At 41.0% G+C, this 27,251-nt stretch overlaps 1 protein-coding gene across 3 annotated transcripts in view; it reads right to left on the reverse strand.

Annotated features, from left to right (window-relative positions):
• The window catches only part of NHS (NHS actin remodeling regulator), a 364,610-nt gene that overhangs the window by 26,319 nt on the left and 311,040 nt on the right, over positions 1 to 27,251 (reverse strand). For all 3 annotated transcript variants that reach the window (XM_075914037.2, XM_075914029.2, XM_006113361.5), the window contains exons 2-3: positions 15,613 to 15,765; positions 5,748 to 5,881 (exon numbers count right to left, since the gene is read on the reverse strand). In XM_075914037.2, coding sequence (XP_075770152.2) covers positions 5,748 to 5,881; positions 15,613 to 15,765 — 287 coding nt within the window. The remainder of the gene's footprint in view (positions 1 to 5,747; positions 5,882 to 15,612; positions 15,766 to 27,251) is intronic.

A 27,251-nucleotide genomic window follows, 5' to 3' on the forward strand; every position in this document is an offset into this window, starting at 1 on the left:
CCCCTAAAATCTTACATTCCAAATAGAAAAGACAAAGGCAGGAAGCAAGTAAGTATACCAATTTTACAAATGGAGATTGAGGCAGAGAGCGATTATAGGCCTGATCCAAATTCAATGAAGTCAGTGGAAAGACACTGATTTGTCCAAGATTACATAGCAAATCTGTTGCAGAACAGGGTATTGAACTAAGATCTCCCAGGTCGTAGCTCAGTACCTAGCAACAGATGAACTGTCCTAAATTTAAATTTTACTGTCTTCAAATAAAGCAATTAAATTGCAATCGTGACCACCACCAACAAAAGCTAAGAAAGTCAAAGATTGATGAGAGTATCAATTCCAATCTGTCCTTATCTCACTCCATTATGAAAAAAGGTAGGATAATGTTAAGAAAGAACAAAGTGTCATTATTTAAATAAGTCATAACTGGAAGGTTGAGTAGCTCTAAAAAATCTCTCAAACTCAAAAGACCAGTTCTAGCTGTCTTGGGAAATTAGTAAAATTAGTTATGAAGTCATATTAAACTCCCAGGACCATTCTGGGTTTTCAGAGCATTTTGCATCAGGCGGTTTTCCAAGCACTACAGTCAACTGTTAAATATAAATTCAGAATTTTGAAGGTATTTTTCTGCATTACACTAGAAAGATTCTTCTGAAGCCATTCCAGTTTAGTGTGTACAGGCAGTCCCCGAGTTACGCGGATCCGACTTATGTCGGATCCGCAGTTACGAACGGGGCCCTCCCTCTCCCTGGTCTCCAGCAGACCAGGGAGAGGAAGCAAAGCGGCGGAACACGCGGGCAGCGGACAGCCCAGACGCGTCTGGGCTGTCAGCTGTCCGCGTGCTCCACGGCTTTGCTCTGCTTTGCTCCCCGTCCCCCTGGTCTGCAGGGGTTCTTAAGTTGAATCTGTATGTAAGTCAGAACTGGCGTCCAGATTCAGCCGCTGTTGAAACTGATCAGTTTCAGCAGCGACTGAATCTGGACGCCAGTTCCGACTTACATACAGATTCAACTTAAGAACAAACCTACAGTCCCTATCTTGTACGTAACCCGGGGACTGCCTGTAATTAATTACTTAGGGATTTACGATGCAAACACTGACACGTGAGTATCATTACTTTTATGAGAGATCCCATCATCTTCAATGCAACTCTTCAACTCATCTGATGAAGTGGGTTTTACCCACAAAAGCTCATGATTCTATAGATTTTTGTTAATTTCTAAGGCACCAAAGGACTTACTTGCTATAATTGTTAATGTGCCAAGTCTTTGAAATATCAGTCTATCCATGTAAAAAAATCTTAGTTGCACAGATACATCATCCTGTTTTCAGCATCTTTTTTAGGTTAACCACTATTGTGCAGTATAACATAACAAACCTTAAAACTAATCAATGCAAGTGACTATGAGAACCACCTGTAGTCATGCACTTGCCACATTGACAATTCATAGACCAACTCAATACATTTCCTGCTCCAGCATTTGGATGAGAGATAGGAAATGTAGCTGGGCTCTAGTGAGTGGAAAACCACTATTTTATTCCCCCTTTTCTCCTCCCGAGAGTATGGGCTCCAGTGTCATTTATGACTTGCAAATACAGTAGACTTCTGATAATCCGGCACCTCTGGGACCTAGCTGGTGCTGGATTATCAGATATGCCGGAGTACCAGGAGGTACTATAAGGGGGCATACCCCCAACCCAATCCTCCTTCCCCCAACCTTATGCTCAGGTCCCGGAGCTGCCAGTACAGCCATGCGTCTTCCTCCAGGCGCTGGAGTACGTGCGCTGATCAGCCGGCTTTTCAATGAGCTGGCTGGGACGCCATGCGCAACCCAATCCCCCTCTCCTCCCCTTCCCTTCCCCAGAGCCAAACACCTTCCCTCCCTGCTGTCACTCAATTCCCCTTCTTCCCCAACCTTATGTTCGGGTCCCGAAGCAGCTGCCTGTAGTCAGCGGCTGGCTGCTAGCACGTGCAAGCTGGACACTGTGTGCACTGGGGACCATGAGCGGAACGGCGCAGGCCGTGAACGCGCATGCGGCTCACAGTGGCCCGGCCGTGAGAGCGGCTGACCTGAGCCGTTCCAGTTTCCAGTTGATGCCGGCCTATCAGGAGTGCTGGACAACTGGATGCCGGACTATTGGGCTACATCTACACTGGCATGATTTTCCGAAAATGCTTTTAATGGAAAACTTTTCCGTTAAAAGCATTTTCGGAAAAGCGCGTCTAGATTGGCAAGATGCTATTCCGCAAAAGCACTTTTTGCGGAAAAGCGTCCGTGGCCAATCTAGACACGCTTTTCCGCAAAAAAGCCCCAATCGCCATTTTCGCGATTGGAGCTTTTTTGCGGAAAACAGTACTGTGCTGTCTACAGTGGCCCTTTTGCGCAAAAGTCTTTCGGGAAAAGACTTTTGCCTGAACGGGAGCAGCATAGTATTTCCGGAAAAGCACTGATGATTTTACATGAGATCGTCAGTGCTTTTCCGGAAATTCAAGTGGCCAGTGTAGACAGCTGGCAAGTTTTTCCGGAAAAGCTGCTGATTTTCCGGAAAAACTTGCCAGTCGAGACACAGTCTTGGCTGTAGTAGTTTTACTGTAGTAAGGCATACTGTAGTAAGGCATAGTTTTACTGTAGTAAGGCAAGGCTTGTGAAAAAAGCAGTGTCCATGCTACATTATGCACCAAGCATGCCTCAATTGAAATGAAAGTGTTCCAGGAAATGTTAGCATCTCAAAATAAGTGACTGCACTTAGCAAAAATATAGGAAAAATATAAACCAAGAGCAAACAACTTATTTGTGTTCCTGTATTCAAAGCTGCTTAATGAGTGCAGAAAAGTTCAAGAGCAGAAAACTTTTTTCTCTGTATATTTAATTAACGTAGAAATGGTTAAAAATTTATATTTTCTCAAAATTAGTTCAAAGATTCATTTAAATTGCACATGCTTAATGCCAGGCTGCCAGAAATCTTGATAGCTGATTCCCAAACCCCTGCAAAGAGAGAAAGTGCTGACAAAGCTATGACAGTAATGTGACCAATGCCACAGTTTATAATTCCAAAAACGTTAACAACTCCCTATCGGCAAGAGCTAACAAAAAAGGCAAACAAAAGGGATTAAGTATTGTTTATAGCTCCTGATTTCAGTACCACTGGACAGGTCAAAAAGAAAGAGCATGCTGGAAACTTACTGTCAGGATGATTTTATGAATAACATTTTAAAAAGCTGAAATTCACTCCAATGTAGTCAAAACAACACTTAAATCCCATTTAAAATGTGTATATAATTTGTCTTGGCCTACTTCTATCAAAATGACTATGTAATTCTTCAATAATAGGACTCCATAATTTTAAATACAAAATCAAAAACCTAGTGAGAAAATGAACTGTAGAAGTGTGAACCAGAAGTTTGAACCTAGTGCTAAAACCAGGATCTCTGAGTGCTAATTCTGTTTCTAACACTGCCTTTGTCCTGTGGCACTGGGTGACTCACTTAATTGCCATCTTAGATTCCACATTTGTAAAATGGAAAGACTGCTACTTTTCTATCTCACAGGCAACAAATGGCAAGGATGAATTCACTCACTTTTGTTGAATGCTCTGGAAATGTAAAGCATGGTGTAAGTGCTAAATAATGTTATTCTTCCTTTTAACAGAATTTTAAGAAAACAGAACAAATCATTTGTTTGTCCCATGTAGCCATAGCAAAGTTACTGATTTAATTGACGGAATAATTAGCATTGTTGGGAAGAGGAAAAAAAGTGCTAGTAAAAGATCAGTGGTTTGAACAAAGGGTTGTTTACAATATTTAGAAATTAATATTCTGTAACTGCACAGTATCTTTTCATGTAATCAGGCAATATAGGTAAAAAGAAAAAAATAGTTCTTACTATGCTATTTTCTCCCATTTTTCTGCTCTAAACCACGATCTTGCTTGCCTGCCTACTCTCACAATTCGCATTTCCATATGTTTTCACACGTTTTTGTTTTATCTGCTTGTGGGTGTTTATTTTAGTTTGGAACATTACAAGTGTGATCTGCTAAAATGTTGACAATCCTTTAATGATTAATGTAATGCTTCAGTGTTTTGACAAGGTAAATACAAAAATAAGATTTGTTTTCTGACAGAAGTCATACCACACATGGTGTTCTAACAGAGGAAATCACATAATAATAATCCTATCACACCGGTCTATATATACCACACTTAGTGTTTATACATTGCTTTACATATTCAATCTGCAGATTTAATAGTATAGGGAGGGGTTTTTAGACAAATGGTAGATGCTATTTCTGCTTAGGAAGTACACAGTGCAATTAATTAAAATCCTTCAGGCCCATTAGTATTTCTCTGAGGTTTCACATGGCTTAAACACAAAACTGTGTGAAACTTGGTGTGTTTTGTTGAGTTTCCCATTGAATCATTTAAAACTGGTGTAGACAAAGCCCTGGGGAACATACCACGGGGAATACTTCTAAAATGGAAGGGAGATGGAATAAGTAATGTGGTGGGTCATTTCCATTCATTACTTGTTCCAGATGACATCTTGTCTAAGGATGAGGAAAGCGACTTCAGAAAACAGACCAATTTTGCAGAATCAAGATTCTGAACTCAAATTCTGAACTTTGGGAGCTTCACGCTTCACTAGACTGAGTGAGGCACCAGAAAAAAAGAAGAAAAGATTAAAGAATGTGAAACAAAAGTCTTAATTGCAGTCACAGTGACATAGCATCTCAGTTTTCAATGGCTGTAGTGAGAGGTGTTATATGCAAGGTTGTCATGGGAACATGTCTGAGGAATAATCCCCTTGCTCTGTCAACTCTGTGTCTTTCCTAAATTGTTTTTGTTTTCACCAAAGGCAGAAGGGGAAGAATAAGTGGTATTTAGACTTCTGCTTGGTGGAAAGTTTAGACATTAAGATGAATTTTGAACATATCATGCTCTAGACACCTAAAAAAATTGAAAATTGATGATCTCACATTATGTTTTGTTTTCTAGTTTTTTCTCTTATCAAATATCACCCTTAATTTACTACTGGGTTGTTCTAACTATTCTGTACCAAACACTACACAGACCGTTTAAGAATGCCAAGACACCAGTTTGAACTTATAAACATTAAAGCAATGTGTGATCTAAATGCTCAAACTTGGGTACCTAAAGTCAACTTAATTGATTGCACTGCCATTTTTATTTGTTTGGCTGTTCAGCTAGTCACAATAAAGAAGTCGATGATACAATAAAGTATCTAAATATACAGTACTGTACAATGAAAGAGCAGAGTCCATTACCAATAAAAGCAACTGGAGATTGATGAGCATGAATATAACAGCTGGTATCTTGGGTAGTAGAGTGGTATCACTATCTGCAATCATTATTTGAAATCATAGACTTCTTGGCTCTTGACAATGATATTTGCAAGACTCAAATTATAACAAATTCCCTCTTGGAAGTACTACATCTTGCTTAGACATTATTTAAGAATGACACCTGAAGGTATTGTGACACCTCTGTAAGGGATAAACTCTCAAGTGCCCATTTTTCTCCTAATGGGGTCTTCAAAATGTAACCCACAATATCTTTACTGGAAATCAGTCTGTGTTTTGTTACTGATTGGGCAGAGACTGATGCCAGCTGTATTGTAATCATACAAATCCACAGTGTAATGATTAAGTATGATGATAGAGGTCCTAATCAACAACATCATTATATTAGGTCCAATAATAAGTTATAACTTCAGTGTGCAGGAAAAGCTTACTCTTAGCAAGTGCCGGTCCTTTATCTCTTTCCTCTTTTGACTGTAGATTGCTGGGAAGGGAGGAAATGGGGGAGCCACCACAGAGATGAGCCCTGGAACTTTCTGCTCTCTGTTATCACCTCGGTTTCGTTGTTCTGTTTTGGAAAAGGAGAAACTAGACATCAGTTTTTCCAATTGATGCATTAAACAAAAATCTCCTTATTGAGATTTAGACGGATATAAATAAGTTTAATCATCTAGCAAAGATTCAGACAAGCCTTCTTCATTATTATTAATTATTATTTCTGCAATAGCACCCAAACTATGGATGGTGTTTTCCAAGAACCGAGGAAGACATAGTATTCCCCAAATAGCTTGTATTCTCATGGTACTGCAAGTGAGAGCTACAATAGCAGAGAAAAGACAAGAGTTGGTTGAAAGAAAGAACACGAATACAGGGCAACTTTTTTTTTTATTATAAATGTAATTGTTACTAAATATGTACAAAATTCCCCATATACCCCAGTTAAATCCCCTTCCAAGGCAAAATACCTCTTATCCAAACCTTTTTGACTGATGAGGTTTTACAAAACTGAAACCCAAAATTGGCTCACTTCACCTTTAAACAACATCAATCATATATTGTTTAGAACATCAGCAACTCAAATCCTAACTAAGAGATTGGTCCTGGTTCTATTCAAATCTTTGTAAATGGTTTGGATAATGGTAGAGAAAGTACATTTATAAATTATGCAAAATATACCAAGTTGGGAGGGGTTGCAAGCACTTTGGACTACAGGATCAGAATTCAAAATGATCTTGACAAACTGGAGAAAAAAGTAATTCACTTTGGAAGGAATAATCAATTAGACAAATATATAATGGGAAATGACTACCTAAAAAGGAGTACTGCAGAAAAGGATTTCAGGGCAATAGTAGATCATAAATGAAATATGAGTTGAGAGTGTAAAACTGTTGCACAAAAAGCACACATCATTCTGGGATGTATCAGCAGGGGTGTTATAAAGAAGACATGAGAAGTAATTATTTCACTCTATTCAGCACTGATAAGGCCTCTACTGGAATACTGTGTCCAATTCTAGGCTCCACAGTTTGGGAAACATGGATAAGTTTGGAGAAAGTCCAGTGAAGAGTTTAAAAAATGATTAAAAGTTTAGAAAACATGACAGACTGAAAAAAACTGGGTTTGTTTAGTCTGAAGAAGACTGAATGGGAACATGATAACAATCTTCAAGTACACAGAAGACTTTTATAAAGAAGAAAATGATAAATAGTTCTCCTTAATCACTGAGAACAGGACAAGAAGTAATGGCCTTAAATTGCAGCAAGGGAGATTTGGGTTAGACATTAGGAAGAACTTCCAAACTCCATAGGTAGTGAAGTTCTGTATCTAATTACAAACGTAGGTTGTGGAATCTCTCTCATGGGAGGTTTCAAAGTACAGATTAGGTAAACACCTACCCATGACAGTCTAGATCTAAGTTCTTCCTCAATTCAAGGGACTTGATTTGACCTTTCAAGGTCCCTTCCAGTCCAACATTTCTATGATTTTTACAATGCAATAATAGAAACCTTTCTGGGGTACTCAATACATCTAGCCCCTATAATGCATATCACATCAGGAGACTGCTTCCCTAGAAACACAATTAAAATCCAGATAATGATTATTGAAGATGATCTGACCGCTGATAAAGAGAAAGGTTGTTTATAAACATGAAGATTTATTTTAATCTCTGACAGAAAGTTAAGAAGAAACAAAGAAAAACCGAGAACAGGAGGCTCAAAGATTAAGGATTCTAAGTATCTGGTGGAAAAAAACCCACACGTTATTGTAATCACCCCAAAATCTGAAAGTTGTTTTAGTCTTAAATCACCCCACAACCAAAATCAAAAGAGGAAAAGATTAACAGGCAAGTCCATGGAGGATAACATGCAGATGTGGTCCCTTTGAAGACTGAATGCAATTCTGAAAGGCTTCCATAAACTAAGTATTACATGCACTGTAAGGATAAGGTTGATTCATGATTGATATCTCCCACCCCATAACACAAATGTCCAAGAAGGGTATCCATTTGGTTCACAGGCCATTGGAAGGTTCTGTCTTCTAGAAGAGGTTAATGAGCTTGAGGGCTCCCAGAATGGGACTTAAAGTACATCCCAAATACTAGTGAGGCCAAAATTGAGATGCCATAGACCCAAGTTATAATGTTAGTATAGGTATAATATAGTATACAAGGTATAATATAGTATAGAACAGAGCTACTCTACTTTGGAAACCCTGGGGACCACAATGATACTCAGCACATGCCGTGGGCCGCAACTTAAGTGTGGTTGCATATACATGCAAATATATGCAAATTGCTTCTTACACACTGACGGTATGAATACAAAGCATCCCACCCGCGGGCCACGTGTTGAGCCCCACGTAAACTCAAACTGCGCTGTGAGCCGCAAACAAATGGGCTGCTGGCCGCATGTTGAGTGGCCCTGGTATAGAGTCTACCAATAAGTGCAAAAGGAGATATAAAAAAGAATATTCCTTGCTCAGATTTCATTCCCTGGCTCCACAGCTTCATCAGATCCGGACCGCTTGATCTGCACCCAGGAGATGGATGCTGAGGCAGACTTCTCCCTGAGCTGCGGTGTTTGTCTTCAAAGCACCAGTCATATTAGTTTTTCTCAGTTCCAAGAAAATTTCAAGCTCTCTGGAGTTGCCTAGAAAGCTCTTAGTACTGAAGTCTCTTCTAGCATCAATCCATCCCCAAACTTCAAAATCTTCTGAGAGTCAGTGTGAGGTGGGAGAATGGTTGTGTCTTTTCTCTCCCTTTGTTCTTGATGCCAAAGTAGAAATAGTTTCATTACTGTTAGCATGCAGAACCAATGGAAACAAAAGCTGGATTCTTTTTCACCAAATGCATCCTTAACAACATTGTCAGCTAAGTACCAACAGCACATTCTTGTGTGTTACTGGCATTTAATGAATGAGGCAAGAGAAAACTTTTTTTTCCTGATCTAACATTGAATTGGAATCATGGACTGTTAAAATATCTTTTTACTTGTAAATAATGGAAGTTTGATATAGGAAGTGAAAGAGAATATTCCTGGAACTACATGATCCCACTTTTAGGTACATTTTTCAGAATATGGTTGCATTTTACAAAATAAAAATACACAGAAAATTAAATATACCAATGTATGACCAACTGTCTGTGAAACTGAGAAGTGAATAATAAATACTGAGGATGGTAAACTGTCAAAGCACAATTTGTTTAATACCATTACCCATTTCTCTCCACTGCCTTTATGCTTTGGTTGTTAGAATTTCTCCTGTCCACAAGATGGCAGAAGCAGATTATTCTAATGTTAGGACACTTGCTATGCTGATTGGCTAATGGGGGTGGGGGGGAGACCCAAGTTCTGTTCTAATTTTAATACTACTCTGATTATAATTCCTTTTTATGGCTCTTTGTAGTACTATTAAGACAAGCTGCACCCACAGTATGAGTCAGAGTTAAAAAAATGCAGAGATCAAAATATGGTAATTAATTGTAATATTTTACTCAGTTAATATGGGCTTTACAGATCTGATCAATCAATTATTATCATTATTAATAATACATGACTAAGGGAATTATTGCTATTGATGCAAATCTGCTTCAGCTAAGGACTGCTGTTAATGAATATTTTCAGGATGAATGACATAAGAAGAAACTATTATTTTTTTGTGAAATTTCGAATATAAAAATAAGCAGAACACCTCTACCAGGTCAGACCAATGGTCCATCTAGCCCAGTATTCTGTTCTTTCACAGTGGCCAATGCCTGATGCCTTGGAGGGAAGGGAGAAAAACATGGCAATTTACTGAGTATTCTATCCCCAGTCATCATGTCCCAGCGTCTGGCAGACAGCAGTTTAGGGTCAACTCAGAGCATGGGATTTTGTATTGGACCATCTTGGCTAATGGCCATTGATGTACCTATCCTCCGTGAACTTACCTAGTTCTTTTTTGAACCCACTAATATTTTGGCCTTCATACCATCCTCTGGCAATGAGTTGAAAGGCTGACTGTGCATTGTGTGAAGAAGTACTTCCCATTATTTGTTTTAAATCTATTGCCTATAAATTTCACTAAGTGACCTCTGGTTCTTCTGTTTCATGAGGTAGGTAGGAAATGTTTACTGCCTTCTGTAAGATTCCTTGCCATTCAAACACTGGCTACAATAATTTATTTCTCTACATGCACTACAGCCAAGCACTGCCTACAACTTCTTGACCACATGGCAGCTACGACCTTCATGGTATTGTAATCCACACACCTAGGCTGTGTCTAGACTACATGCCTCTGTCGGCAGAGGCATGTAGATTAGACAGATAGGCAAAGGCAAATGAAGCCGTGATTTAAATGATCGCGGCTTCATTTACATTTACATGGCTGCCGCGCTGAGCCGACAAACAGCTGATCAGCTGTTTGTCGGCTCGCGCGCTAGTCTGGACGTTCCCCCTGTCGACATCAAATCCCTTTGTCGGCAGCCCCGTTATTCCTCGTGGAATGAGGTTTACCGGGGCTGCCGACAAAGGGCTTTGATGTCGACAGGGGGAACGTCCAGACTAGCGCGCGAGCCGACAAACAGCTGATCAGCTGTTTGTCGGCTCAGCGTGGCAGCCATGTAAATGTAAATGAAGCCGCGATCATTTAAATCGCGGCTTCATTTGCCTTTGCTGAACAAACAAATCTACATGCCTCTGCCGACAGAGGCATGTAGTTTAGACGTACCCCTAGTGTGGTTCACTGTTCCATGTAGTGGCACTTAAACCACTTACATCAAGAGATAAGAACAAGGGAGCTCTACAGCCTAACCTGAAAGCCAACTGGCTTTTAGCTCAAGCTGTATGAGCTCCTATAATAAGCTCCAGAGGTCACAGGTTCAAATTCACTTGGTGGGCCAGGCCACCACTTTCCATGGCTCCCCTTGGCTACAAAGGATGAAACTGAGCCAATGGGAGCCGCGAGTCTCCGTGCCTGCAGCGCCAGTACATAAACAACTAAGGCAGCCAGTTAAAGTGTTTCTAAGAGTGTTTCTGCAGTACACTTTCAGAAACACTGGTGTAAGAGCCTCTACAGCTTGAGCTATAAAGAGGCTCCTACACTAAGCTCCAGAGATCCCAGTTCAAATCTGTCCAGTGGTGGTTATAGTATCACATGCCCAACTCCATATGCGCTGCCTACAGGTTTGATTTTCCATGTTATAAAGGCCTTTAGGGCTTCCCTTCTCACTCCAGTTTACCATACCTCACGAGGTCAAGACACTTCCTCTGGGGGACCAAACTACCAATCTTTACATGGGGGTTCCATTTCTCCAACATTCCCCCTCGTGCACAATTACAACAGATGCTGCACTCATTACCAAGACAAGACCGCACAGGGATTCTGGTCAACCCAAGAAAGAGATGTCCTTACACATAAATCTGCTGGAATTGCATGCCTTGTGCAATGCTTGCAGGCAGTGTTCCCTCTAAGATTTTCCATCCAGTAGTGGAATAAGTTTTGTCTTGTGCACCAATATTGAGGTCATGTGCACTTGTTCAGATATGTGCCATCATGGCACCCAAGTTTTTAACAAATATCTTATATATGGAAAGTCAGAGGCCTCATCCAGAATCAAATCATGAATGGCAGAATGGGTGAGGAACTTTGTGATGAAATATTGTTCATTTGTTGCAGGAAAGGTTCAGTTTCAAGTAATTTTCAAGTAATTTTTCAATTTCAAAAATTATGAAATTTTTTTGAAATTATCAAAATGTTCTTTTGACCTTTACAAAACTCCAATTTTCTGGTACAGAACAACTTTTTGTTTCAATTTTAAAGTGAAATATAGTAAAACAGTTTAAAAAAATGATCAAAACAAAACATTGGGAAATCATAAAAACAAAAGTTTCAATTGACTCAGGTTGGGTTCCCACCTAGATTTTTGGCTTGAGAAATTTGAGATTTCTATTTGCATCCTGATTTGGAACAAGAACTTTTCAGGTGCTTCAAATTTTCATGGGACACAAAACCCATTTCCTGCCCAGCTTCAATGGATGATAAGTTTTATTATCCACCTTGCATGACGCAAGATAAATCTAAAAGCATGATCTCTTAAAAAGATACCATCCCAAATTAAATGTAAATTTGTCTCACATTTTCCCCTTTTGTCTTTATGTGTGTAGTCCCTCCCTGCTCATCATAACAGGGACCTTTAGATTCAATGATCCAAGAGTATTCCCTTTCTCCTATTCAGTTGCCATACTCCTGTCTAATAGCCATGTAAGCAAATTAAAGACAAGTAAGGTAAAATCTGGATGACAGACTCATAAATTGCAGATTATTTCTTTATTGGCTTTCACTGCTTTTTAAACTGGAGATATAAATGCAAATTCATCCAAGATGTAATACGACTGATATCTGTGAAGTTAGTACCAGTGTTTAATTTGTCCCATAATATTCCTTTCTGCATACTAAACACTATAGAGGTAGAGATATTGATTTTTTAAATGGGTGAAAGTTGCAAAAGATGTGCAGGCTATTTATTTTGTTTTCATTAGAATTAACTAACTTCACTATTAAAAAAAGAAGCTGAAAATGTAAAATTTCCAGCAGTCAAAAATAATGCCTGAAGATGATGCAAAACTTTTCAGGAAGTTTTCAGCTCATACCACAACTAATCAACACACCAAACTGGTTGCATACATTCTTCTCTATGGCCACTTTAGCAGCTTTAAAAGTTCCATTTTTTGCTTCAAACAGTTTTTTGATCACTGTGTTCAACAAAGCTGTTTGAAGCGAAAATGAAGCCTTTAAATGTTCTAAAACAGCCACTTGGATCACTTCCTCTCATTGACAAGATCCAGGAAGGCAACTCTGTGGAGTGAGTGTAGACTGTCAGGATTCCTGCAAAATAGATTGTATGGGGCTTACATACCCACCATATTTTTGAGAACACCAGTAATGTAAAATGATGAGCGGGTTGATATATTGTAGAACTTCATAGTACAGTGAGCTGCTGAGCCGCATTATACTATTAGATCACATCATCCGCTATCTTTCCTTCAGCAGGGGCCAGTAACACAGCCAAATAACACTAAGCCAAGCAAATCACATTTCAATAAACAGAGTTTTGAAATAATGAGTACTATGTATCAGAGCTGTAGTTAGCCCAAAGAATACTATGATGAAGCAGTATTATACCTAGCATGGACTATCACTTGCATTTGAACAGCTCGATTACTGTTAGCTCTTGTGCCACACCCAACATGGCCTTGGCCCTGGAGGCAGCCTCTCACTCCCAAGTGTGGCCCTGGCCTCAGCAGCAGCTGCCCACCCCCCCATGCGGCCTCAGCCTCGGTCCCAGAGGCAGCCATCTGCCCATCCCCCAACATGTCTGTGGCCCCTGCGGAAGCCCCCACCACCAACATGGCTGCATCCTGGCGGCAGCCGCCCACCTGCCCCCCAGGCTGTGGGAACAGCCACACTACATACTTTCCAGGTCCAGCAGGAAGGTGAATGCAACTGCACGACTCTATGAAGGAGGTGGGCGGGCTTATAATTTTTTGTGCGTGGCCGCACAGGCATGCACCTTAGAGGGAACACTGCTTGCAGGCATCTCCTGCCTTCTATTGCCAACAAACATGTCTGTGTCCTCTGTATTCTATATCAACAGACAAGGGGGAGCCAGATCTCGATCCCTGTGCACCGAGGCCATAAAACTGTGGAATTTTTGCATCAAGCACAACATCCACCTGTCTGCAGTTCATATACCAGGTGTCACCAATGTAATGGCGGACTCTCTAAGCAGACATTTCCCTCAGCATCACAGATGGGTGCTCAACACTACACAACCAAATGCACACAGTTTTGCTCCTGAGCAGGCATTGGGACAGGATCACTTGGAGACGCCTTCCTCATTCCATGGAATCACAAGCCTGCTTACGCCTTTTATCCGACACTACTTCTTGCCAAAGTCATTCAGAAGGTTGGGTGCCAGTAGGCACCATGCATGTGTGGCCTGGGCCCTCCAGTTCCTTCTCTACCTTGGAAGTCCTCCAGATCCAAAGAAGAGGGGAGAGGGTGGGTCATGGAACAACCACGAGGACGCCATCTCAAAGAACTCCAGTTACTGCACAAGGCAAGTAACCTTCGTTTCTTCTTCAAGAGAGCACTGTGGATGCTCCATGCTTGGTGATTAACAAGCAGTTTTGGCCTGTGGTGGCTGGGGCTTCGGAATATTGCGAAGGCCTATGATAGAACTGCGGAGCCCAGTGACGTGTCGATCCCATAAGAAGGTGCATAGTGCTTAGCAAAGGGCAACATCAGGTAAGTTGTGATGCCCAAGTAGCCGCCTTGCAAATGCCCTTCACTGGCACGTTGGACAGCCTTTGTTTTGATATGGGTTGTCCTTTAACTTGGTCAATGAATGCGCAGAAGAGGTGAAGTGTTTGCCTGAAGGGCCTAGTTCTTTGCAGTTAAAATGACCGTGCTTGCCTGACATTGAGTGTATGCATGGAAGCCTTGAATGCATTTGCATGTGGTTTTGGGAAAAATACAGGCAAGCTCCAATCCAGGCGCCAGGACAGCACCAAGACTAAGTGTGGAGCATCCACGATGACACCATCTCAAACAACACTATTTACTCCATAAGGTGACAAGGATCAGAGGGGTAGTCGTGTTAATCTGGATCTGCAAAAGCGGTGAGGAGTCCTGTGGCACCTTATAGACTACCAGATGTATTGGAGCATAAGCTTTTGTGGGCAAAGACTCACTTTGGACATGCATCTGACGAAGTGGGTTTTTGCCCATGAAAGCTTATGCTCCAATACATCTGTTAGTCTGTAAGGTGTCACAGGACTCCTTGTCGCTTTTGCATAAGGTGAGTAACCTTGGTTTCCATGACCGCTGTGAAAACTCACAGACTTTTTCATGCAGCATGATTTCCCCCTTTCAAAAGTTGCAGTGATTCTCCCCTAACAGATCATGTTCATTTATGTGTCTGATAATTCTGTTCTTTTACTCTAGTTTCCACCAGGTTACCTGCCAGTGAAATTAGGTTTACAGGCTTAGAATTGCCAGACTTTCCTCTGATACCTTTTATAAAATCAGCCTCACTTTAGCTATCTACCAGTCATCTGGTACAGAAGTAAGCAATAGTTACGTACCACAGTAGATAGTTCTGCAATTTCATATTTGAGTTCCTTCAGAATTCTTGGGCGAGTACCATGTGGTCCTGTTTAATTTAATAGCTACTGTTTAATTTATCAATTTGTTCCAAAAACTCCTCTATTGACACCACAGTCTGGGACAGTTCCTTGTATTTGTTATCTCATATTTGTTACCTAAGATCGATGCAAACAATACATTTCACTTTCCTGCAGTGGACAGGAAAGGAAAATCTGTTTATAAAAACCTCAGAGTTTTTCTGTCTATTTTGTGACCATTTAAAACTTGGGAGAAAAGACATCTTTATTAAAATTCACGGCTTCTCTCCATTCAGCTTAAGAGTGGGAGCCCACATAGACAGCTCTGGTATGCCCAAAAAATCATCCCCCAGAAAAGAACAACCCCAGAAGACATGACAGTCCCAATATTTCTAACATTAGAAAAAGCAGAAAGAAAACTTAAAAATAATAAAATATTTTAGATCTTTTCTAGATAAAAAAAGCAGCAAAACAAGGGACAAAACCTGCTTAGTACTGCTTCCTATTTTTTATCTTTATTCACCAAAGGCCTCATCCAAAGCCTAATGATTGGGAGTCTTTCCATACACCTCAGAGAGTTCTGGATTAAGCCCATAGTGTGGGTAAAGTAAGTGAGGACTGTGAAAGTGGTTACCTCTACGCAAGGCTCGCAGGTTCTGTTTGGCGTGGTGATGCAGCTCCTCCACACAGGGCGGTCTGGTTGAGGGGAGGAAAATATTTCTTTGCTGATGCCAAGGTGCTCGGTAGTACACACTCAGTTTACTCTCTGCATCCAGGTTAGAGACAGCTAAAGCATAAAAAACAAGACAATAGGACATTTACCCACTGTTATATACAGCTTATCTGAAACAACAAGCTAGGCTTCCTATTTGGAAGGTACATTACTGCTATAAAGGGAGGGCATCTCTCCTTCCACCCAGTGATATGAACCATTATTCTTTCAATCTTTTTGTATGTAATACCACCACTTAGCATTTATATAGCACATTTCCTCTGTACTCGCACAGGGCTTTATAGAAAAAAATGAGTACTATATCATTATCTATATATGATATCTCTGTTATATATGCTAGCTATTTGTGAATATATATATGCTAGATCTATGTTAGATATTTAAGAGTAAAAATCATTATCATTTTCACTTTCAAATGGCAAAACCAAGGCACAATGAGGCCAAGTAATGTGCTCAAGGTCACCTATTGAACCAGCAGCAGAGTGGCGAACAGAATGCACCAGCTAGATCTCTAAGGGTAAGTCTACACTACCACCCTAGTTCGAAGTAGGGTGGTAATGTAGGCAACCGGAGTTGCAAATGAAGCCCGGGATTTGAATTTCCCGGGCTTCATTTGCATAAAGCTGGGCGCCGCCATTTTTAAATGTCCACTAGTGCGGACTCCGTGCTGCGCGGCTACACGCGGCACGGATTAGGTAGTTCGGACTAGGCTTCCTAGTCCGAACTACCGTTACTCCTCGTTTCACGAGGAGTAACGGTAGTTTGGTCTAGGAAGCCTAGTCCGAACTACCTAGTCCGTGCCGTGTGTAGCCACGGGCACGGAGTCCGCACTAGCGGACATTTAAAAATGGCGGCGCCCGGCTTTATGCAAATGAAGCTCAGGAAATTCAAATCCCGGGCTTCATTTGCAACTCCGGTTGCCTACATTACCACCCTACTTCGAACTAGGGTGGTAGTGTAGACATACCCTAACTACTAGACTATGCTGTCTCACTGTAATATGCAGTCTACGATCTTGCAATACTGGTTATTTTCTCACTGCATTTCAGTGCATGAAGACAGACTACTGGATGTGTTTGTTAAGCAAATTCAAATGCTACATTCCAGAAAAGGCACTTTTTAAACAGAACTTGGCTTTTGAGGGACTAAAAACTTCAATTTCTCTGCCCAACAATCTCAGAGGACTTCCTCTGAAAGTTACATGAACTAGCTACACATTAAGGAAAGCCAGAATTTCTCAGCAGCAGGCAGGCCCAGGGGAGGCAAGTTCAACTTTAGTGTATTGTCACTAGTTTTACACGGGCAAAATAAATAAGTAAGCAAAAAATGAATTCCGCAGGTCTGTAGTGGCCAAACTTTGTATCACTATATTTAACAACTAATATGAAAAAAGAAAAAAATATTTTCAAATCCCTCTCTCTTTATTGCTTTTTAAAATAAGCTCTAACACTAATAGCCTTCAAAAGGTCTAGACTTTCTGGTTATTTCTCTTTGGCAGTTACTCAATTATCTCCGGTTTCTCCCGGAAAACTAAGGAGTCATAGTAATGACTCTGGTCACAGAGTAGAGGTCACAGTGCTCTCAATAAGTGTGCGTGTGATGGGGTGGGGCGTGGTTTTCACTTCACAAATATGGAGCCATGAAGTCCTACTAACAGTGGGCTCAGAGTCTGGACAGATCTAGATAGTACCCATAATCATAAATGCATTACAATTTTTTCCTCCTTTCCTCTAATCTTTTTGTAACCGAACAGTAACACAAAACCCTCTCAGGCAAATGCTCTAGTTCAGTGATCACAATGCTGCCACCTCACAGGGAACCAGATCATTTCCCCACATTTCTTGAGAGGGAAGTAATTCCCAAAACACAGCCGAGGCAACAAAGCAATCCAGCCAGTCATTCAGTTGCTCAGTGATAGCATTGAGTGGGGACTGATGAGCTAGCTAAGGGCCCAAAGTTCTTTGAGCTCCTTTTTATCGAACTCAGGAACACCTCAGAATAGGGTTGCCAGATGGTTTCACAAAAAATACCAACCCCTCCCCCCCACAAAAAAAAAAAAAAAAAACGCCAGGAGAAAATTCTGTTGAGCACAAATAATAAATTTTAAAAAAGCTGCACAAAAGTTGTTGAAAAAAAAAAGCCACAAGAAAAGTTGGCAAACTAAACTCCCTCAGTGATGACACTCAAATCTGCAAGCAGGAGTGTCAGTTATGGGGAAGATCGTAGGGCATGGTGAGGGGCCTCTTGAAGTCTAGGCAAATGCCTAAGCTTTAGGACACTTATCCTAAAATGTGACCATTGTGGGATTTTCCCATCACTGGTTTAATATTCATTTTCACAAAGCAAGATTTCCCATGGTTTCCGGTAGTTTTTGTCACTATGTATTGCAACATCCCAATGCAATATACTATATGGGTATGTCTACACAGCAAAGTTATTTTGAAATAACTTTCCTACCATCTACATAGCCATTCCGTTATTTCGAAATTAATTCAAAATAGTGGAGGGCTTATTTTGAAATTGGTAAACTTCATTCCACGAGGAATAGTGCCAATTTTGAAATTATGATTTCGAAATAAGCCCTGTGTAGACGCTTATTTCGAAATAGGGGACCTCCAGCCCTTCCTCGGGTGCCCTGCTGGCCGCCCTGGTCACAAGGCAATGTCTGACCTTATACCCTGCTGGAACTGATTCCAATCAGCCTTAAATGTGATTCAACATCCACTCAGTGTGGACGTGCTATTTCAAAATAGAAAAACGCTATTTTGAAATGCATTTTGTGTATAAACGCGTTATTTCAAAATAAGCTATTTCGAATTAACTATTTCGAAATAGCTTATTTCAAAATAACGCTGTAGTGTAGACATACCCTATGGGACTGAGAATGAGCATATATGTTGCTGGTGGATTTACGGGGGGGTTGAAAATTGCCTTTAAGTATTTGTTCTGAAGCCATACTTATTCCATTATAAATAATAAATATCAATGGAATGAATATGCAACCTTTGGTGGCTTCTCTATCTACTTGTATGGCTCTCATCACAGAAGAATCTGAACTACTCACAATGTCTAATGGATTTTACCGCTTTGAGGTAAGGACGCCTTAGCCCCATTTTACAGAAGGAGAACAGAGACATGGGACGGATTAGTGACTTCCTCAAGGTCATGAAGAAGGGCTATGACTGAGCTGGGAATTGGAATCAGGTTTCTTAAAACTCAGTCCATTGTCCTATCCACCACTCAAGGCTTACTTGTGGAATTATTCATGGGGGAAAAATATATGCATATTGGCAATCATGGTAATTATGTTAAACATTCTTTATAGCCCTGAGAATAGAGGATGTTCGTTATCACAGATGGTATGAGTGGAGACACAAATAAAATGGCACGCATAAGTCACCCCTTCCCATCCCAAGAAGAGCTGCCTGATCTTCAGCTCTCTGTATGTGGTGGTCGTAAAGAAACAGAGTTTTACCATCAAATGAAATGTTCATGTACATTTAATTACATCAGCTTCAGTGGAAAATTATAGAAATAAGATTAGCTGGGTTTGGTTAAATGTGTTTTAAGAAGGTTTTAAAAAATAAAAATGCTTTTAGTACAATGGTGTTACGTATTAATTGTCCAATGCTCTAGGCATTCATGGTACTTTACATGCCAATTGCCTGCACTCTTTCCCTATCCAGCTAGCCCTTCCACAATAATTATTCTCTATTAGGTAAACCTATGCAAACTAAATATAGCACTACAGTAAAGAATAATCACATAGTTCATTCTCAAAGGATATGAAGCTAAAAAGCTTAAAACATACTGCACCACATTTTCAGCTGGTGGCAATGTATCTTCACTGGTTTCACTGGAGCCATTTTGATGTATCCTCGCTGAGGATCTAGCTCAATAGGCTAGATACATAAATCATAGCTTTTGCAGAATGCCCCCAGAAATGATTTCATAACATTAAAAAGTTCCTGAGTTTCCCAGTACATCTCTCTTTTCAACCCCATTCTTTGGAGAAGGGGTATTTTGGGCTCTGGTCCCACAAACACATCTGTTAGCAGTAGGCCCACCAATGGGGCTGGGATGAGGGAAGACGGCAACTGTTCTGGGGCCCAGTGATTCAAAAGGCTGACCTAGCCCCTCCCCTTCTGCCTGAGGCCCTGTTCCTTCTAGGAGTGTGAAACTGACCTAGGGGCCTGACCAGTCTGTCGGTCCCACTGGTTAGCACAGACCCTTATGTCCATTGGCTGACTCATTGACTAGAAGCTGAGTACAAAGGCTGCAAGTCCAAGCTAGCGGGTGCAACTGCAGAATTGGGGCATTTTGCTGTAAGCTTTTTGAGGCAGCAAATGTCTCAGTTTCTGCTCAGAGCTGAACCTATTGTCTGTACTAAAGTAAACAGTAGTAGTTAAAGATCATGGGGCTGTTACCATAAACAGATTTTTCTTTTTGCCTGGTATTATGCAGGTAGTCAGACTAGATGATCTAATGGTCCCTTTTGGCATTAAAAACTATGACTCTGTGAAAAGAGGCTCATGCAAACAATCACATTTATTTCACCCATGAATCACTGTAATTGTTTTATCTCTTGTGGGATGGGAAAAAGGACCCCTATTTAATGCAGTCACCATTAGATACTGGTTATGTAATATTGGTTGGTTTCATGTCAATCTGAGAAAAACACACAAACATTAATGGCTATTCTCTTCAGCAGATTTTGCAATTTTCTAAATGGAGGTGTAACCAAAGCTTTCATAGGCCCTTCACTTCCCCTCTCCACTCACTTCCAGCCTCCTCCTCCTTTTGATTTTCAAAATCATAATGTGGTTGAGCTGTGTATGGATGCTTGAAGGTAGCACAGCTTAGTGCACTCAAGCGTGTTTGTTCTATTAATAACAACATAAAGGCCAAGCAAGAAAGTTTTCTGCTCTATTTATTTTGATAGATCCAGGGGTTTTCCCTGACACTCTCACTTGCCTTCCCACTCTCCTTCATATTCTTAACCTTCTAGTTATTGTTTATGTTTTTGATGATGGTGAGGATAATAATTATAATTGGGTATCAGGGAAATAATTTCACATGCTTTCTGATTGGGAGAGAAGGCATTATTTGTTGCAAGATGTGAAAAGGGGCAGATTCAAGAGGGGATTTTTGCAGTATGAGACGGGGGAGCCTATATGCTGAGGATTAGAAAGCTCAGAGCTGTAACACAACGAATCACTGCATAAGAGAAACAAAACCAAGGAGGCTGACAAATCCTTCTTAAATTATATACACTGCAAAAGGAAAAGTCGAAAAGGATCAGACTATTGAGTAAGCCTATTCTAGAGTCTGGAGCAGAGCTCCTCTTCTGAGAGGCTCTAACGATAATGACTCTCAGATCTGCCCGTCATTGTTAAGAAGCCAGAAAGAATGGAGAGTGTGTGAAGGCTGCACAAAAAAAAGCCCAGACCAAAAACTGTTTCACTATTATACTGTGTATGGTGGCCAGGTGCTCCGGAAATGCACAATAGTCAGATATGTGGGGTTGCGGTTGGGAGGTCCTTTATCTCTATTGCTGCCCTGTATTCAAGAGCTGCCCTTTCATTTTAGCAAGTATACTTTTTCAAGTCCTTTTCCATTAATAAAGGCAGCATATTTCTTGTTCAGTTCAATGTAACAACAAGCCTATATATTGACCCAGTTTAGCAGACATCTGTCTGCAGCTAGCAAGGATCATTAGCAGCAGCTTCTGTCTGATCATACTCTTCCATGCCTGTTGCATGGGTCAATGGTAAGTTACTGTCTGAAAAATTTCTATGCAAATTATTCTAAGAAATGCAGAAAATTAATGCAGAGAAGGTCCAGTTCCTCTCAAATACAAGACAATCTGGAAACACATTCAACCTCATGCATATTAGAGCATAAATGTTTCATCAAGGAAAGTGCTCAGTCTGGCATGAATTTTATTTTTAGCCTTGAATGTCTCAAATGATTTTTCCCTTAAGTACTTGGGTCTTTGCTGTTACATCCAGTGGGAGGGGGGAGAGTTTGAAGCCTACAATGCTACAAATTTACAATCTCTTGTCTGCTGTAAATGTCCCATGTTGTGTGTAATGTATCAGCAATTTCTTATGTTTCATGATAGCCTTTTCTGTAAGTGCTGCTCTCCTTCCTTTTGGAACATGGATGCCTGCCCAGGATTACCCAATAAATGATAGAGACCCAGAGAAAGAAGCAGCCATGAGGCAGAAAAGCTGCTGGGAGCTGTGAAACAAGAATGCTCTTACATGGCCGTAGATCATATAAAAGACAACAATTTTGATGGTGCCATCAGAGAAGATAGCTAATGTGACACCAATGTTTTTAAAAGGGCTCCAGAGGTGATCCTGGCAATTACTGACCTAGTTTCAGTACCAGGCAACCTGGTTGAAACTATAGTAAAGAACAGAATTGTTAGACACACAGATAAACCTAATTTGTTGGGGGAAGAGTCAACATGGTTACTGTAAAGGGAAATCATGCCTTACTAATCTACTAGAATTATTTGAGGGAAACAACAAACATATGGACAAGGGGGATATAGTATACTTTGATTTCCAGAAAGTCTCTGACGAGATCCCTCACCAAAGGCTCTTAAGTAAAGTAAGCTGTCATGGGATAAGAGGGAAGGTCCTCTCATGGCTTGGTAATTGGCTAAAAGACAGGAAACAAAGGGTAGAAACAAATGGTCAGTTTTCAGAATGAAGAGAGGTAACTAGTGGTATCCCACAGGGGTCTGTACTGGGACCTATCCTATTCAACTTATTCATAAGTGATCTGGAGAAAGAGGTAAACAGGTGGCAAAATTTGCAGATGATACAAAACTACTCAAGATAGGTAAATCCTAGGCAGACTGCAAAAAGTTACAAAAGGATCTCTCAAAACTGGGTGACTAGACAACAAAATGGCAGATGAAATTAATTGTGGATAAATGCAAAGTAATGCACATTGGAAAACATACTCCCAATTGTACATATACAATTATGTGATTTAAATTAGTTGTTACCACTCAAGAAAGAAAACAAGGGAGTCATTGTGGATTGTCCTCTGAAAACATCCACTCAATATGTAGCTCCAGTCAAAAAAGAAAACAGAATGTTGGGAATCAATAAAAAAAGGGGTACATAATAAGACAGAAAATATAGTGTTTCCATATAAAGCCATGGTACTCCTGCATCTTGAATACTTCATGCAGATGTAGTTGCCTCATCTCAAAAAAGATATATTGGAATTGGAAAAGGTTCAGAAAAGGGCAACAACAATGATTAAGAGGATGGTACAGCTGCCATATGAGAAGATGTTAACAGGACTTGGAATTTTCAGCTTGGAAAAGAGACAGCTAAGGTGGGGCATGATAGAGGTCTGGTGTGGAGAAAGTAATTAAGGAAAAGTTATTTGCTCCTTCCCATAATACAAGAATTATGGTCACCAAATTAAATTAATAGATAGCAGGCTTAAAATAAACAAAAGGAAGTATTTATTCACACAACACACTCGACCTGTGGAACTCCCTGCCAGAGGATGTTGTGAAAGCCAGGATTTGAACAGGGTTAGAAAAAGAGCTAGATAAAGTCATGAAGAAGAGGTCCATCTATGGCTATTAGCCAGGATGGGTGGGAATACTCCCTAGCCTCTGTTTGTCAAGGCTGGGAATGGCAACAGGGGATGAATCACTTGATGATTACCTGTTCTGTTCATTTCCCCAGGGACACCTGGCACTGGCCACTGTCAGAAGACAGGATACTAGGCCAGGTGGACGTTTGGCCTGACCGAATATAGCGGTTCTTATTTCTTAACACATCTAGAATACTAGTAGACTTTCAGGTATCTGGGCAGCTTATGCCTGTCCACCAAGTGCTCTCTCCACTCTATGACATGCCTGTGTAAGAAGAGCTATAATTTCTACCGAGGTACTTGTATATGGCCTCATCACCATAGTAACTGAATATCTCAGAATTATTAATGACTATTTTCAAAACACCATGGTGAGCTAGGGAAGTCTTATGACTCCAATTCCACAGATGGGAACAGAGGCCTGGAGAGGAAGGCTGTAACAGAACTGAGAACAGCACCTAGATCTCCTTAGTCTACATCCAGTGCCTCATCTATAAGGCTACAATTTAGTCACAGAGGTTGCAGAATCCATGACTTTCAGAGATCTCTGTGACTTCAGAGTGACCTATGGTGAAGACAAGCTGTGGGGAAACCCCACTGCCTGAGGTGCCTCCCCCAGTCTCTAGCAGCTGCAGGCAGCAGGGGTACCCCAGCACTCCCAGCTACTGTGGGCAGCAGAGACCCCTTGCAGCTCTGAGCTGCAGACAGTAGGGAGCTTTGGAGTTCCAAAACCCAATGGGTGACGAGGCTCCAGAACTCCCAGATGGGGCCCCCACAGCGGCTGGTTATGGGGGAACCCTGGAAGTCCCCATTTTGTCATGGATAGTTTTAGTAAAAGTCAAACACGTCACGTCTTCCGTAAATTTTTCTTTATTGCCTTTGACCTGTCTGCAACTTTTACTAACAATATCTATAACAAAATCTTAGTATCACTCATCCACAAAACAACAATCAGGCTATTCCTATATTGTACTTGCTTTTTGCCAACACAGTGACACTTTTTATGTTGTATCCCCATTTTCTAAGTGACCCACTGATGTCTTCCTGTCTTACAGTATATCACATATATGGTAGTAACAGCTGTTCGGGGGCAGAGGGGAGGGAGAGAACTAATGGGCAGTGACAAATTCAGCAGTGTTTAGTGTTCAGTTGTCCAAAATGAATAAAACATGGGAAAGCTTTATTTGGTTGGGTTTTTTTGTGTGCAGATACCGGAATTACGCATTTACTGGATACTCGCTTAATTGGAGTAACACCATGTGCAATTCAAGAGGGCTGGACCAGGACCATGTGATTCTTATGCAGGCAAGAAAATTACACTGTTAAGCAATGTGTACTTATGTGGAGCATAAGTGCTGGAACTACAGGTGCGGAGGGAGGGGGAAAAGGCGGGAGGCTGTGCTGCAGCACCCCCTCTTTTTTCAAGTGGTTTCCATTATATACAAGGTTTCCAGTTTGGTTCAACAGCTCTCAGCACCCCTACTATAAAAATTGTTCCAACATGGAGACTAATCCTTGCAATCACATTTCCTGACTCAACCATATTTAGCCCCTGTTGACCACACAGGAATGCCATTTTAAATGCTTTTTTCTCACAGCATCAAATAACCAACAGCATGGTTTGTTGTGCCTCTGAATGTTTCAAATGCTTCTTTAAGGGATGGACAATAACCTCCCAGAAGCACACCCTATTGTTTCATGTTAGGCTTTCATTCCTAGAAAGCTCCCCTGCTCAATGGTTTCTTTTTCTCTCTTTTTATTCTCCTCAGTGCCCTAGATTGCTCCAAACAGCAGACTGCTGCAGCTGGAACAGCAGTGGCTTGATGGACCCTGCTGCTGATGAGTAGCAAAGAACATCTCTAAGGACAGAAGGCTTATGTTTGAGTGTTTCGCTAACTGATTTGCCCTTCTCACCCTTGAGTAAGGCTAAAAATAAAAACAGCATATATACTGAATGAGTATATTCAGATTACACATACCTACATGCATGCATACACCCTAATGTGTATTCCCCATTTTACAAACACACTGAGTTCTGCAAAGAACAAATCCCTCTGCAACCCATCTTTCTAATGCACTCTGACAGAAAGTACAGAGGAGAACTATAACATACATATCTATTAATAAATGTCTGAAATATTCAATAATGCATGTGCAGCCATACTTTTTCTGTGAGCCTTGTTCTGTTACAGGCAGAAGCAAATCCATCAGGGCAAGCGGCTTAGTAAGCACAATGAAAAACTACAGAGGAGCTACAGCTTTATGCGCAGGGCTGCTGAAGGCATGTGACTAGGCAAAGTTTTCTCAGTGGTGAGTGCATAAAATTAAGCAGTTCATCCTCCCCTTCTGCGGCTCCCACTGTCCTACAGAAAGGCTACTCTGCTGCAGCTGAGCTGCTCCATGTTTGTAACTGGGAGGGGGGAAGGGATGACTGAACATGCAGCAGCAATGCTGGTGGAGGTCTGAGGATGTTATTAGGACAAGAGCATAAAGGCAGAAAACTGAAGAGCTTCTGGCAGGCAAGTTTAAGGCTGCTGATCGCTCACTTTCTTTTCATACTGAGCTACTATTTATTCCAATTTGCCACGATACGCCCCCAAAACCCTCCTTTCTCCATCTGACTCTGGGCAGATTTTTCAAATAACAGGAAATGTCTAGGGGTTTTGCAGAGGGAGATAAGCTGCTGAAACCCAGGAAAAGCCCCAATTGGACCGCTTCTGGAATGGTTCCTCCCCTGCATCTGCAATGATTGGTTCATTCGCCTACAGCCACAGCTCCTGGAATTCCACCCCGCCAGGTCCGGCTTCTGTTCCTGGGGAGGGATATCACAGAGTGGCGCTGACTGATGACTGTCACTACCAGTCACCTGGCCACTGTGAGAATGAGTGACACTTCTCCCCACCTCCACCTCCAGTAAGTTCCTCCACTACAGATACCCTAACTTTATATCCACCCCCAGACAGTGTCTTCTTTTTGGGAACCTGAAATACAGTACCCCCTACCACAAAAAGAATGCATCTGTGTGATCTCCAGAGTACCATACGCCTTTAGTTCAAATCAGTTTCTCAACCTAAAGCACTTCCAATAGACATTGAAATGGATTTCTTCTCCTTTTTCTCTCCTCTTCACCCAGCCACCCACACATTGCAACTACTATCTGGCTATGTCTACACTACTGAGCTTTTTCAGAAAAACAACTGTTTTTCCCGAAAAAACTTCACTTATGTCCACACTGAAATCGCATTTTTTCAGAAAAAGAAAATTGAAAGAACAGAGGGAGTTTTCTGACAATGGTAAACCTCTTTCTATGAGGAAGAAGCCTTTTTCCAAAAGAGCTCTTTCAGAAAAAAAGGCATGTGTGGACACGGAAGAGGGAGTTCTTTTGAAAGAAGAGGAAAGAGGAAAAAGCACAGGTGCCCTGGTGGCTACTCTGTCCATAGTAATCACAGCTTAAATGCAAGATAGCGCCCACACTGAATGGATGCTATCTTTCAAAAAAGCAGATCGCTTTTTCAGTGCACTTTGGCAGTATGGACACTCTCTTTTGAAATAAGCTTTTCCATAAGATCTCTTCTGGAAAAGCTTCTTCCGAAAGAAGCTTGCAATCTAGTTATAGCCCTCCTGAATCACTGTATACTACTGTAGAGTTTGCGTTAGCTACTTCAATAGGTTAGTGTAGTGTTCCTCCTTTTGTTACAAAAAAAGGTGTAATTTTGACTGTGGTGTTTCTCTGAGAACACTGATTTTACATGCTAACATCCATGGTTGCACTTTGCAGAATGTATGTGATGTTTCCTCTTGCCTGGGTTAATACTTAGTTTCAGGATCTCATGACAAAACCATCCATATTCCCCACCAGACCATTTTTAATGAACAATTTTATGCACATTTTTATGACAGGAAATAGG

This window comes from Pelodiscus sinensis, chromosome 1, assembly GCF_052426305.1.
Source record: "Pelodiscus sinensis isolate ZL-2025 chromosome 1, ASM5242630v1, whole genome shotgun sequence".
In the NCBI taxonomy this organism is placed as follows: domain Eukaryota; kingdom Metazoa; phylum Chordata; order Testudines; family Trionychidae; genus Pelodiscus; species Pelodiscus sinensis.